Source organism: Gracilinanus agilis, chromosome 1 (assembly GCF_016433145.1).
Source record: "Gracilinanus agilis isolate LMUSP501 chromosome 1, AgileGrace, whole genome shotgun sequence".
In the NCBI taxonomy this organism is placed as follows: domain Eukaryota; kingdom Metazoa; phylum Chordata; class Mammalia; order Didelphimorphia; family Didelphidae; genus Gracilinanus; species Gracilinanus agilis.
Genome location: NC_058130.1, coordinates 544,015,084 through 544,030,168, shown reverse-complemented (window position 1 = coordinate 544,030,168; position 15,085 = coordinate 544,015,084). Strand labels below are relative to the sequence as shown.

Genomic DNA, 15,085 nt, shown 5'->3' with positions numbered 1-15,085 from the left:
TTAGGAAAAACTATAACAAATTTCATTTGGAATAACAAAAGATCAAGAATATCAAGGGAAATAATGAAAAAAAAATGTGAAGGAAGGGGGCCTAGCAGTACCAGATATTAAACTATACTATAAAGCAGCAGTCATCAAAACAATATGGTACTGGCTAAGAGACAGAGAGGAGGATCAGTGGACTAGACTTGGGGTAAATGACGTCAGCAAGACAGTGTATGATAAACCCAAGAGCCCAACTTTGGGGACATAAATCCACTATTTGACAAAAACTGCTGGGAAATTTGGAAAACAATATGGGAGAGATTAGGTTTAGATCAACATCTCACACCCTACACCAAGATAAATTGAGAATGGGTGAATGACCTGAATATAAAGAGGGAGACTATAAATAAGTTAAGTGAACACAAAATAGTTTACCTGTCAGATCTCTGGGAAAGGAAAGATTTTAAAACCAAGCAAGAGATAGAGAAAATTACAAAATGTAAATTAAATGGTTTTGATTATATTAAGCTAAAAAGCTTCTGTACAAACAAAAACAATGTAGTCAAAATCAGAAGGGAAACAACAAATTGGGAAAAAATCTTTATAACAAAAAACTCTGACAGGGGTCTAATTACTCAAATATACAAGGAGTTAAATCAATTGTATAAAAAAATCAAGCCATTCCCCAATTGATAAATGGGCAAGAGACATGAATAGGCAATTCTCAGGTAAAGAAATCAAAAGTATCAATAAACACATGAGAAAATTTTCTAAATCTCTAATAATTATAGAAATGCAAATCAAAACAACTCTGAGGTATCACCTCACACCTAGCAGATTGGCTAAAATGAAAGAAGTGAAGATTAATGAATGTTGGAGGGGATGTGGCAAAATTGGGACATTAATGCATTGCTGGTGGAGTTGTGAACTGATCCAACCATTCTGGCTGGCAATTTGGAATTATGCTCAAAGGGCTATAACCCTTTGATCCAGCCATATCATTGTTGGGTTTGTACCCCAAAGAGATCATAGATAAACAGACTTGTACAAAAATATTTATAGCTGCACTTTTTGTAGTGGCAAAGAACTGGAAAACGAGGGTATGTCCTTCAATTGGGGAATGGCTGAACAAACTGTGGTATATGCGGGTGATGGAATACTATTGTGCTCAAAGGAATAATAAACTGGAGGAGTTCCAGGTGAACTGGAAAGACCTCCAGGAAGTGATGCAGAGCGAAAGGAGCAGAGCCAGAAGAACACTGTACACAGAGACTGATATACTGTGGTAAAATCGAATGTAATGGGCTTCTGTACCAGCAACAATGCAATGACCCAGGACAGTTCTGAGGGATTTATGGTAAAGAACGCTACCTACATTCAGAGGAAGGACTGCAGGAGAGGAAACATAGAAGATAAACAATTGCTTGAACGCACGGGCTGAGTCGGACATGATTGGGGATGAAGACTCGAAACGACCACATCAATGCAACTAACAACAATTTGGAAATAGGCCCTGAACAAGGACATACGTTACAACCAGTGGAAATGTGCATTGGCCATGGGTGGGGGGATAGCGGGGGGTGATGGGGAAAGTAGGGGCATGAAGCATGTAAACAGGTTAAAAATGAATATTAATAAATGTTTTTAAAAAAGTCTCTTTTTTAAAAATTTAATAAGGAAATTGGGAAACACACAAAAAAATACCCAACATAATAATTTTTAAATAGAAGTTCATCTAGCACACCAAAAATAATTAAATTAGTTTTAGGCTTTTCAAGAATGCAACTATTTATTGTGCAAAATTTAAGCTTCAATTCAAAATTCTCCTTTTCTTTCCCAAAATTTTTTATGATTACTCACTGAACCTACTCAGCTGAAATACAGCTAGCTAGTTTTTGATCAGAGCTCAGTTAAGTTTCATCAGGAAGCACTGCCCACTTCAGAAAATATTAGCCATCAGTTATGTACAGGAAATCTCTATACTACTGGGTTACATCTTGGGGTGATGGCATTCTGATTTTGCATTTTACTTTTCTCTCCACTAACTACTACTGTGCTTGTACTTTCTGCTATCTAAATGCTTTATGGAGAACACTACAAAACTGAACAGGCAGCACTGAGTCAATTTAACTATTCACCAGCTCTTTTCCTTTACACTTCATTGCTTTATTGATGTATCTATTTCTGATACAGTATCAAGATATCCAAAAACTCTTTTTCCCCCTTGGGGTGAGGAAGGGTATATGATACCAAAACTTTATTGTTCCTGATATTCTCTAGATAGATAGAAAACCTATATAACTCTCTAGCCAGAGTATTATTTTACTCTAAAAACAATCTCTTTTGTCTTTTCTTTTTTGGCACTGGAGTTGCATTTTTTGCTTGGTTTATAATATGCATTAACTAAGGGCAATCAAATTTCACTTTAAAAAATACTCTATTTTATTCAAATTGGCAAGACAGGTAGCCATAATATAAAGATAGCTGGCCTGGGCTCAAGTCTTGCCTCAGATACTTACTAGCTGCAGGACTTAGAGAAATCTCATTCTTCTAGTTAACTCTCTAAAGTTTAAGTTTCAGAGAAAGCACTGACTAGCATTAGGAAAAGGAGTCTCCTCTCTCAGGAGTTCCCAATAACAATGAAATCAGCGGTCTTACCACCTTCTCCTTAGCCAAACAGGTTTTACCATAAAAATAATGTATCACAGAAAATGTTACGAAATATAAATGTTTTATTGTCTTGGTGAGTGATGGTGAACCTCTTGGAGACAGAGTGTCCAAACGGCAGACTGTATAAAGAGGGGAAGGAAAACATCCCTGCCCCGCATCCCTCTGGCTTTCCAGTAACAAACTCTTTGTGAATTCTGTACTGGGGCAACAGCATGCATTCCCACAGAGAGGGCTGTGAGTGCCCTCTATGGCCTGTGTGCCACAGGTTCACCAACACAGGACTAGGTTATATAGGCAACACATAAACAACTGATTTAAGTACACCCTTTTAATGTAGATTAATGCACATCTTAGGACACATTTTTCTGCTTTTAATGATCTTTCTCAAAATGTAAAATAGTATCGATGTACATAGCATTTGGGTTATTTATTTAGGAGTAAACCCTTACCTTCCATCTTGGAGTCAATACTGTGTATTGGCTCCAAGGCAGAAGAGTGGTAAGGGCTAGGCAATGGGGGGGTCAAGTGACTTGCCCAAGGTCACACAGCTGGGAAGTACACATCTAAAGCCAGATTTGAACCTAGGACCTCCCATCTCTAGGCCTGCCTCTCAATCCACTGAGCTACACAGCTGCCCCGTTGGTTATTTATTTATAAGCAGATACGAAAATGTATTTGGCAATAGGAAAGTAATTTTTAAAAGAGAGAGAAAGTGAGAGAGTGTATACATGCATGCACATATATGTGAAAGGGTAGGATAAGGGGTGACAATAACTTACTATCTCGAAGAGTTTCCCAAGCCCACTGATCATTTTTGAAGAAGAGATGTCGTTTGATTTCTTCCACACCATTTCGTCCTAATCTTACTTCCCTGTTTTAAAAAGTTAATGACACAAGACATTCTTAAGATATTAAAATAGTTTAAAATTATATGGCATATGGCATTTTATAACTTCCAAAAAGGTTTCTCACCAAAAACTCCAACTCAACTACATAGTAGATAGCAAAGGAGACTTATTTGCTAAATATACATTGTATTTAAAAACAGAAGGCTATACTATCCTAAATATAAACATAAACTTTAAAAGGCTATATAATTCTGCATGATCATATCCCAGGTTGGCTGAAAACTGAAGAAAAAAGGGGAAAGGACATCAAGAAAGGAATGATTAAGACTTTTTTTTAACACTTTCCTTCCATCTTATAATCAATATTGTCAAATGGTTTTAAGACAAGTGGGGTTTAGGTGACTTGCTCAGGATCATTCAGTAGGAAGTATCTGAGGTCAAATTTGAAACCAGAACCTCCTGCTGCCTGGCTCTCAATCCACTGAGTCACACCTAACTGCTCCCATAAGAGAAGTTTTAAGAAAAGAAATTTGTTAATAGTCAATGTAGTTTTTACATTAGCAATTGGAACTCTTTATCAAGTGTCTTTATATATTTCCAGAAAAAAGAAGTTCATGTTCACTGATAACTTTTTTTAAACTCCCTGAAAATATCCTAGATACAACTAGGTGCTTACTGGCTGATTTTTGAGTTCTTGTTTTTTAAGCAGTAGAAAATTTTGATTTTGCTCAAATAACAGCTTTGCTTTGTACTACCTGCTACTTTTTTTTTCTATACTCTTTTATAAGATAATTACTAAAAATGAGTAGTTGGGATCTGTACTTATAGAAAGAAAACAGAGACTACAAAACCATCTAAGAACTAGTTCTTATTTATAGTACATAGCACTTTAAAAATAAAGTGATTCCATCACAACAATCCTGAGACAAGCAAGGAAAATGGTATTAGTTCAGAAATGATAAAATTGGGGCTCAGGGGTTGAGCTGTCCAAAGAATATAGCTAGTTAAATGAGAAAGCTAATTGTAGAATTAATAATCTTGTCTTTACTTAGTCCCAAGTCTCAACTTCTCTAACAAGATAGGAGAATATTCATCAAAATAGAGGCAGTGGCACTAAATATATTAATCTGTGGGCCTAATGTCACACTTCAGAGCAAAACACATTTGAAAAGCTGTAATCCTCAAAAGATAGATGTAATGACAGTTAGATACAAAAGAAAATGCAAACGAACTGTTTAGTCAAATGATATTTGTTAGATTATTTAGGGAATTAGATTAACTTTCTTACCACCAGAGTACTAAAAATTTATCTAAAAAATTTTTGCCCTAAAATATCTAGGGTAGATCCAAGACTTCAAGCATTATATGATTAAAGCAGCACACAAGTTTCATTTTAATTTAAATCTAAAAATTTCTCCCAATTTTTTTTTTTAACCCTTACCTTCCGTCTTGGAATCAATACTGTGTATTGGCTCCAAGGCAGAACAGTAAGGGTAGGCAATGGGGGTCAAGTGACTTGCCCAGGGTCACACAGCTGAGAAGTATCTGAGGCCAGATTTGAACCTAGGACCTCCTGTCTCTAGGCCTGGCTCTCAAACCACTGAGCTACTCAGCTGCCCCCTCTCCCAATTTTTAAATGACTAAATCTAAAGCTTTTCAGGGAGTAGGAAGAACATTTTAAGTTTCAAGAGCCCTCTGATTCATGCAAGAAATGTCTGTTAAATAGGACGTTTCAATAAGTTGAGAAACTACATTCTTTTTGTTCTTGTTTGGAGAGGAAGTAGCTGCTATGAGGATGTTCTAGGATTCTCCTTCCCTGTTTCATTTGATACTTGTTTTGTTGTTTCTGTCTTTGATCCCTGAGTATAGCAATTATTAGATCAAAGGGTATCAATAATTCTGGTCACTATTTGCAGAATTCCAAATTGATTTCCAGAATGATTTGACTGGATCAATCCATAGCCACATCAATAGTATATTCCCATAGTTTGTCCAAAATATACTCTCCATTTTTAAAAATCATTTTTGGAATTGTTTTTTACTAGCTGTCATGACTGCTGGATTGTCTAATTTCACTGCTTATGGGAAAGAAGAAAGAATTCTCTTGGAGAATAAGCCTTCTGAACCAAAGCTCTAAATTCTTTAAGGGAGAAGCATACTTACCTGACAACCCCTCCAGCACTAACTATCTGTTCTTTAATGAACATAGAGCTGCAAATTAAAAAACATAAGAAGACAGAAAGAGGAGGCAAACCTAAGGAGTTCCTAAAATTCTACCTTTCTATCTCACTCCTCCTAAATCAATCCTTAATCTTCACTAGGACTTCATAGACTCCAGCCTTCCCTTACTTTCTAGGTATATACCCACTCTGCTCTCGCCTCATTTTTCCCCCTTTTGTACTGACATTCATGCTCTGATAGACCTCAAACCTTTATTACTCCAACACTATTATCTACCTTCTCCCAATTCCTACCCCAAGGACCACTGAATGTCACTAAAGTCTCCCAACTGTGTTAATGATATGTTATCTAATCTTGCCTGGGATGACCTCCCTACTATAAGGCAATCCTTTTTCTCTCTCACTTGATTTTCTAACCCACAGTAGCTCTTTTCTCTAAGTTTTCTATACCATCCACTCCCCCCTAATCCTCCTTCCCTATCAGCAGAGGAGCTCACTTCATAGTTTATTCTGAGAAAAGAAGCTCTTCAGTATGAATTCCCTCTTTTTGAGTATTCTATACATCAAAATGTCTCTATTATCCCCACATTCTCACCTCTTTTTCTCTTGCTTCTAAGGCTTGGACCTTCTGCTTTCCAAGACCAGGTATACTCAATTTTTGCCTCTGATCCCATCTCTGCCTCTGCTTATCCTTATCCCACACTCATCTGGAATTCACTAGTTCCTTTCTCTCCTGCCCACAAATATGCGCACATCTTTCTTACCAAAAAAATAAACACTCAGGCTCTTCACTTTTGAACCCTCTGCTCCCCCCCCCTTAAAAGTAATTGTCCCATATTTCTTTGCCTCTTAAAAGGAAAATTCTTTGAAAAAGTCATCCATATTGGTTGCATACCATTTACTTGTCAACTTCTTACAATGTATCTTCCCAATCCTACTCTTCAACTGAAATGGCTCTCTCCAAAAAAGCTAAATCTGTAAGAAGTCTTTATCTTTCTTGAATTTTGTGTAACTTTTGACACTGTCATCAATTCTTGCTAAACACGTCTCCCTCATGACAACACTCTTTCCTAGTTTTCCTGCAACCCCTATGACCATTCCTTAATTTCCTTGCAGGGTCATTATTCAGAAGCTAACCCTATTCCTAGGTATAACAAATGGTTCTTCCCTAGGACCTCTTCTTTTTCTTAGAGACCTCATCAATTCTCCTTCAATATTGTCTCCATTTCCAATAATTGTTTCTAATGTGAATGGCAACTCTCTCTATCTCTGTCTTTATGTCTTTCCTGGACTCCAGTTCTACATCATCCATTGACCACTGTGCATTTCTATCTTGAAATTTGAAGTACTTTAAATTATACATGTCTGAAATGGAATTCCTTAAATAGAAATCACCAAATAAAAGCTGAGTAGCTACTCTGTGCAATGGTCAAGGGGGATCCCTTTCAGGGACAGATTGGACTTGATGAGGTCTGATATTCTTCCCAAATCTTACCTATAATGTGAAAAGAAAATCAAAGAAATATATACCCTAAATAATTATCTCCATAAAATGTTTTCCCTGCTTTGAAATAATTGCATTACTGAATGTTCCTCAAAGTAGAAATAACACTTTCCTTAAGCCAACTTGCCTTTGGTTGCATTGGAAAAGAAGTAGGCAGCAAGTAACTCTCCTCTTATCTGACTGCTCCTCATTCTACCACCTTCATTATCCCCATTTCTCCCCTGAAAATGAGCTGGGGATACAAAGCTATCAATTTCTTAAATTTTCCTTCTCTCTCACTAAAAGATGCTAGAAAATAAATGGCAACTGTAATCCCACAAGGTCATTTCCTAGTTAGACCAAAGGTCAGTCTCAAGCCTGAATTCTGGAACTTGAAAGGTGAGTGAGCCTAAACAAATAGCTTCCTTCTTCCTTTTCTAAACTCTTAATTTTTGAAAACATGCATGCTTCACATAAACAGTTTCAATCTAAATATCAAGGAAATTCTGAAATATGGAAGGTATTTTATAACTAAATTAGAATTAACTGATCCCTCTTCTCTCCTTTGAATGTGTAAAAAATAAGTTCTGAAGAATTATGGCAGTGCTAGAATGGGAAATAAAAGTTTTGTTTTGCCAAAGAAAGATAAGGATCCCCTCTGGTTAGAAGGAGGTTAGATCTTTATGGTACTACAAACCACACCCAATAAGGGAAGAAGATGAGACTTGGAAATTTTGGACTAAGAATTAACTTACCTATTCCTCAATTTTAGAACACTACAACTCAGGAAACTTAGGTGATACTGATATAAGTCTATACCTAACTAGTTATGTGATCTCAGGTAGAAATCAGTGGGCTACCAACTTCTTTGCTTGTTTAAGAGAAGGCATTAAAGTAGATCTGGAATCTCAAACCTCCAATATATAGCCCCACCCACAAGGAATACTAAGTAAATTTTTTTTTTTGTTTCTGTGAAGAGAAACAAAAATGTATATGACACAACTGGACCAGAATTGTAAACTTAAAAAAAAAAATATGCAATGCAAATTTGAAATCACTAGCTTCCATTAACTTCAAGGTCCCTTTTACTGCTAAAATTCTATGAATCCATGATTATGATATATTTATTTCTGCTTTAGTAAATAGGGGAGAGAATCTCAATGATTAATGAAGGTTGCCAAGAGTTGCAGCTAAAACAAGGATAACATCTCCTCTGCCCATTACACACCTTTGTTTTTGATTAAAACAACAAAAGAGAAAGTTAAGTAACTCTTCCTGGATTCATGAATAAGATATCCATTAATTTAAAAGTAAAACATTTGATATCATAAATACCTAACAGATCAAATATAGATTCTCATTATAGAGAAGATGGAGAGTGAAAATCTCCTATCATTCCGATCTTAAACAAATTTGTCTGCTTGTAAGACACATTACCTGTCAGTAAGGAAGGCACAAATAAGATTTTTTGCTTCCTTTGATATATCATTATCATCAGGGAAGGTAAGAGAATTCTTATGGTTCATAATCTTGCTATATGTCCCAACCAGTGAATCTGCATAAAAAGGCGTATCACCTGAAAAATATAAAAAATTAGACAAATTTTTCTATACTTAAACCATCAAAATCAAATTTAAACAGTATTCTAATTTATAAGCAATATATACACCAGTTAAAACTAAAAGACATGCATATTTGGCATCAAAAAAAAAAAAAGGTTAGGGGGAAGCTGGGTAGCTCAGTGGATTAAGAGCCAGGCCTAGAGATGAGAGGTCTTAGGTTCAAATCTGGCCTCAGACACTTCCCACGTGTGTGACCCTGGGCAAGTCAATTAACCCCCATTGCCTAGCCCTTACTGCAAGACCGAAGGGTAAGGGTTTAAAAAAAAAGGTTAGTAAATGGCTAAATGATTGACTATCGAGAAACTTTTTGTTCCACATAAACCAAAATAAAGAGATAAGCAAAATTACAGTTAAAGACACTAATGATTAGATTTTAGAATAAACTACTTTATAAATATATTAAGTTCTGTTTTACTCACCTACAAGCATTTCATATAAAAATACTCCAACTGACCACCAGTCACATTCTCGCCCATAATAGCCATCACCACCTTGGGATTTTAATACTTCAGGAGAAATATAATCAGGTGTTCCAACTGCTGTATCACATCGTACCATACCTTCCTATAATAAATCAGAATATAGACATACACCAAGTCATATGAAGGAATTTTTTTTTAATAAAGCCTTTTTAGAATCATCTTAGAGGGGAATCAGTGAAGGCCTTCAGCTTCCTTCACATACTCTAACCCTTCCCAGCCTTTACCATCTTCTCCATAGCTGAGAACATAATAACATATGGAAACTGAATGATCCTCCTAATTTCTTACTAGCCTCTCACAACCATCACACAACACCCCCAACCTTTCTCTCCTTTCAAATTCATAGAATGAATAATCTATCCTATTTTGATCTTTATCCCTACCATCTCTTACCATCTTTAATGAAAAACACTTAAGTTTACGGTCTTCCTTCCTTCCCAAACCATATCATTGCTGACAATTGGGGGGGGGAGGGAGGGGGGGGAATCAATCCTAATGATTAATATACTTAAGTTCATCAATTTCCTCTGTTTTGGTCCTTCAGCTTCACTTGCCCTATTATCCATGGAAGTATCACATTTTAGACTTCTTTGTCACCTAAAATTTCTCTGCTTCTAATACTCAACCTTGAAATTCCTTTTTTTCAGAACATAAGCTCCTGTCTTTCCATGTCTTCTGTCATATTGCTCCTGCTGTACTTATCTTTGACCACATTACGATTTTAGTCCTGTCAACGTGAAATCTGGATGCCTCAATTTTACCCCTACCCTTTGAGAAACCCCAGTACCAGACACACCTGTTTTGGGTTGAACTATAGACCTTAAACTGTTTGGGGACTCCTAGTATGGGTGGAATCTGTGGACATAGTCTAAATGTTCAGTGCCTTTATTTGTTTCAGAAGCTTCTCCCATTGTATTACAGTCCTCTCTGTAATAAGTGGATAATGTGGCTAATAATAGGAGCTAGTGGTACAAGTGAGTCACCTGGGGCCTAGGAGCCTGCAACTACAGTAGCAGGAGATTTGGAGCTGTCAAGAGATGTGTAGCCTGAGCTGTGATGCCCAGTCAATCTCATCTGCTAGCTATAGGCTCCTTTAAGGTGGAGAATGAGGGGCCCCTCCCTGCTGGAGTAACTGCCTTCCTATTGGGTGAAAGCAGAACTCAACAGGAAGTGAAGCTCACACACTTCCTGGATACAATGGATGCTTGCCCAGTACTTCCTTTAAAGTGAACTGGTTGAAATTCTCCCCTCTCCTCACCCCCTTAGCCCAAGAGGATGTTATAAAAATTACAGAAACCCTCAGATTCAGGGTACGGGTTTTATTTTAACAAGGGGAAAGTAAGAGGGTTTAGGGTCTTGAGAAACTGTTGCTAGGGGCACCTGGCAAGTGTTAGCAAATGGACCTAGAAGGTAAGGTCAGGGAACCCTCAGCCAGAGATAATTTGGCACTGCCCTGATGTTAATGATCCACCAGCTAAACAGATATAGTTGATGAATCGGTTGAGGGATAGTGTTCCTTGTTGCTAAGCTACTCTAAGCTAAATCCTGCCCACTTTCCACAACCCAAATCTCCCTCCCTTCAACCTCCCTTCAACCTCCCTTCAACCTCCCGAGGTCCCCAAGGGGAAGTCAGAGGTAGCTGGGTGTCTGGGTGAGGTCAAGGAAATCAGAACCCCCAGGTTGGTTTTGCAGGGGTTTTTATAGTCCCAGCTCAACAGTCAGCTCCTGGGACTGGCAACTGATGGGCCAGAGTTCCATTCTCCCAACTGACAGGATTGCCATGGGTAATATTGCAAATGCAAAAATCCTTGCATAAATCCTGCATTAATCTCTCAGAAAGCCCAGCTCTTAATGTGATCTTTTTTTCTTTGTAATTGTTATAGTTGACAGCTCCCTGATATCCCTGAGGCTGGCTGCAGACCACTTTGCAGCCTATCCGCAGTTTGTCTATATAGGTTTGCCATACCAAGTTCTCCAGAGGATATAAAAGACCCCCAAATTATGTCCCTCTTTGGAGCAGTCATCTAGTGCAGTGTCACTCCCAGGGATAATGTCCCCAGAGTCCCAGGGTGTAGACCCTATGAAAGTTTTGATGCCAGACTCTGAGTAAAGGGCCAAATATTGGACTTATCCCTTTCCTGATTAAAGACTTTGGTAGTTCGGTGTTTTTTCCAAGTTAACAGTCCCTTCATAGCCAACTTTTTGTCCCTATAGTATACATTCCTTCTCTCCTCTCCTTTTCCATTATCTCTATTCTGGCTTTATTTTTCTCTTTTAATGGTTTTGAATACATAGTGAGTCACTTTAATAATGTACTGTCTTAATTAATTAATTAAGATCATCAATGTTAAAATGTCTGTGAAAAGGTAGGCAACAAAGGTACATCTGCTGGTAGAGGCATGAATTGGTCCAGTCATTCCAGAAAACAATTTGGAATTGTGTGTGTGTGTGTGTGTGTGTGTGTGTGTGTGTGTGTGTGTGTGTGTGTGAAACGACGCCTCATTAAATTGTTTACACACTTTGAGTTCAGCAACCCTACTACTGGACAACAGTTGGTGCCCATAACTGGGGAATGACTGAATAAATCTTGATATGTGAACATGCCAATATAATGGAAAATTAACATGAGATAAGGAAAATTGAATATACGGAATTCAAAGAAACATGAATTGAAATAAAGTGATGACAATACAACTAATAAAATATCTATGACAGCTATAATAATTTAATCAAAGACAACACAAGAGGACAAAAGAAAATCAGATCAAATGAAATGTACAATATTGGATCCAGATGACTTATGTTAGAGCACACTTCCTTCTTTTCAAAAGAGAAGTAATAGACTACCAATGAAGAATACTGTACACCTTTTTCAGTCGTGGCTATTGTATTGGGAGGTTTTATTTACAGTTGTTTTGTTGTTTCTGTTTTAAGGGATAGTATAACTTTGTGTGGGATCAAAATTACTAACAAGTGATAATGCCAGATAAAAACAAAAAACATTAATAAAACAGTTTTTAAAAACATATTGTTTATCTTTAAAATGCAGCCCCCACATCCTTTATCTTTCTACTGTTCCAATCCTATTAATTCCTAATCTTAGAATCCTTCCCATCATTGTAACAATCTATCTTCTGCAATACTAGAAAGCTACTGAAAAGTACCACAAAATTGTGCATAGCAAAACAACAAATTCATGCTGGCTAATTCATTGTTGTATGAAGCTTCTGTTCTTCCATGTCTTCTGTTAAATGGCTCCTGCTGGACTTATTAGCTCATCTACTGTTCCTCAAGCTTTCACCTACCCACTTTCACAATTAGTCCTTCTCAGTAGAAAGAGGAAAGTATAGCTACCATCTGTCATGTGCATCTTCATTTTTCCTTTACATCAGCGATTCCCAAAGTGGGCGATATCGCCCCCTGGTGGGTGCTGCAGCAATCCAGGGGAGCAGGGATGGTGTTACACTTTTTTTTGTATTACATTCTATTCTGAGTTCAATAAATAGTTTCATAATTTCCAGGAGTGCTAAGTAATATTTTTTCTGGAAAGGGAGTGGTAGGCCAAAAAAGTCTGAGAACCACTGCTTTACATCTATCTTCATCCATTCTTTCTTCTTCTGTGATCTCAAAAGATGAGGTTTCTTGCCCAAAAAATCACTTCATTTTATCCCTTGCTCCTCTATTCCTATTCCCCAAACTTACATTACACCTTCCTTTTATATTCAATTTTTCCCTCTCATTCATCTCTGCAATTTGTTCTGGCTCTCTTCATTCTTTAAAAAAAGCTTTCTTCCAACTGTGGCTGTGTTCTTACCCTCTACTTTTTACAACCTCATCTACTCCATCCATGGAGTCAATAACTGCTTGTATGCAGATGACTTCTAAACCTATATATCCATACCCAAATCTTCCCTCTGAGTTCATTTTTAATTGCTTGTTAAATATTATTTTATCATCAGTAACAAACTCTACATGACCAAAAGTGAAATCAATACAGAGGAATGGGTACTGGATTTAGAATCAGAGGTTCAGACCTCAGAGCTGCCATTTACAGCCTTGTGTAATCCTGGGTAAATCATTTTACCTCACTCAATCTCCTCATTTATAAGGGGGGTTGGATAAGATAATCTTTAAAATCCTAAAATCTTGCTGCTCTTCTTCCCCAAAACTTCCCTATTCCTACTGATGGCACCACTAGCCATCCTGCTAGCCATTCAGTTTTGAAACTTTGATCAATTTTGAATCTTCCCATTCTCTCATCATGCTGATGTCCAGTCCATTATCTAATTGAAAATCTAAGTTCAAAATCTAATTACAATGTCCCTGGAATATTTTAACAACTTATCACTGGTTTCCCTATCTCCAAACTCTTTTGGAATTTTCTCTAATCCATTCTTCATTCTACTGCAAAAACATCTCCTTCCTGAAGAACAAATCTGACTGCCATTCTTGTTTAAAAAACAAAACAAATTTAAAAAAAAACCTCTTCAATTTCTTCCCCAAGTCTATAAAAATATAAACTACTTGGGACATTTAAAGCTCTCAATAATTTGACTTCAACTTACCTTCCCAAACTGATTTCACACAGCCTTCCCTATGCCCCCTAGTCAAACTATGCTATTACCCAATACTTCCCACTAGAAATAAATTTTATCTGTATAGTCCATTCCCTATACCTAAGTACTTTCCTTTTACATTTTGGCATATAAAATTCTTTTGTACCATGTTTTCTCTATAGATTCCCCTGATCTCTACTGTTAAAAGTGATTTCTCTCAAAAAATTTTTTCTGATTGGCTGCTATAGTCTTATCACTTTGCATCATACTTATTTGGATGTGCCTATCTTATCCCACATATAAATATCTTCATTAGATTATAAATTTCTTGAAGGCAGGCATTATCATTTTTCATCTGTTTCTCTAGCATCTAACCCCAGTACTTTGTATAATATGTTAAAATTTTGTTGAAATAAATGAGAAACCTCACTCAAGTGGAATTTTATGATTTTAAGGCATGAAATATCCTTGAAGAACCATCTATATACCCTCAATAAACAAGTAATGGCCTTAATTCTATGCTGTTAAAAGATCTGGTCTGGTACTTGAAAATGCAAGGGGAAAAAAAATGCAAAAATAAATCTGCTGACATCTTAAAGCAGAAGGCCAAATACCACTGATTCTAGAAAGTTTTATCAGATTCCTTCTTTCCTTCTCCAATATCCACCTCAAAGCTATAGTTTCTCATCCGAACTCATAGAACTTCACAATTCCTTTTGGAAATTTATCTTCTAACACATTGTATTTGTGTACATGACTTATCATGAACTTAACCACAAAGCACTTTACAAAAGAGTTTAATAAAGATTTGTTGAATTAATCAATAACTTCTATAGAGCTTGCATAAAAGTTAGGCAATTTATTCTTTAAAATTGCAATAAAACCTTCAGTGTAAAAACTGCCAAAAAGCATTTCTTCTCAATACATAATAAACTAATAAATGTATTTTCTTGGGAAAAGGTAATTTTTTACTATTTCAATACTACTTTGATGAACCTTAAATATTAAAATAAAGCCTATCTTAACAGGAATGAGCAAAATCCTAGCTTTTTTAAGAACTATGAATAAAATATAATTCAAAAATCCAAAGGCCCAATAAAATTTAAATTATAAACACAATGACAGAATCTGTTGGAGCCTAGTCACAATAATGATACAACTATTTAGTTTTAAACTAATTCCATTTTCAGTTACCAATAAGTGCATGTTATAAAGTTGTTATGAAGGTCAATCTGGCAATCTACATTTACCCTAAATAG

At 36.5% G+C, this 15,085-nt stretch overlaps 1 protein-coding gene across 1 annotated transcript in view; it reads right to left on the bottom strand.

Annotated features, from left to right (window-relative positions):
- ROCK1 (Rho associated coiled-coil containing protein kinase 1) overlaps nt 1-15,085 on the bottom strand; it is a 161,810-nt gene that overhangs the window by 73,384 nt on the left and 73,341 nt on the right. The window contains exons 7-9 of the mRNA XM_044666645.1: nt 9,208-9,352; nt 8,604-8,742; nt 3,435-3,526 (exon numbers count right to left, since the gene is read on the bottom strand). Of these exons, the coding sequence (XP_044522580.1) occupies nt 3,435-3,526; nt 8,604-8,742; nt 9,208-9,352 (376 nt within the window). The remainder of the gene's footprint in view (nt 1-3,434; nt 3,527-8,603; nt 8,743-9,207; nt 9,353-15,085) is intronic.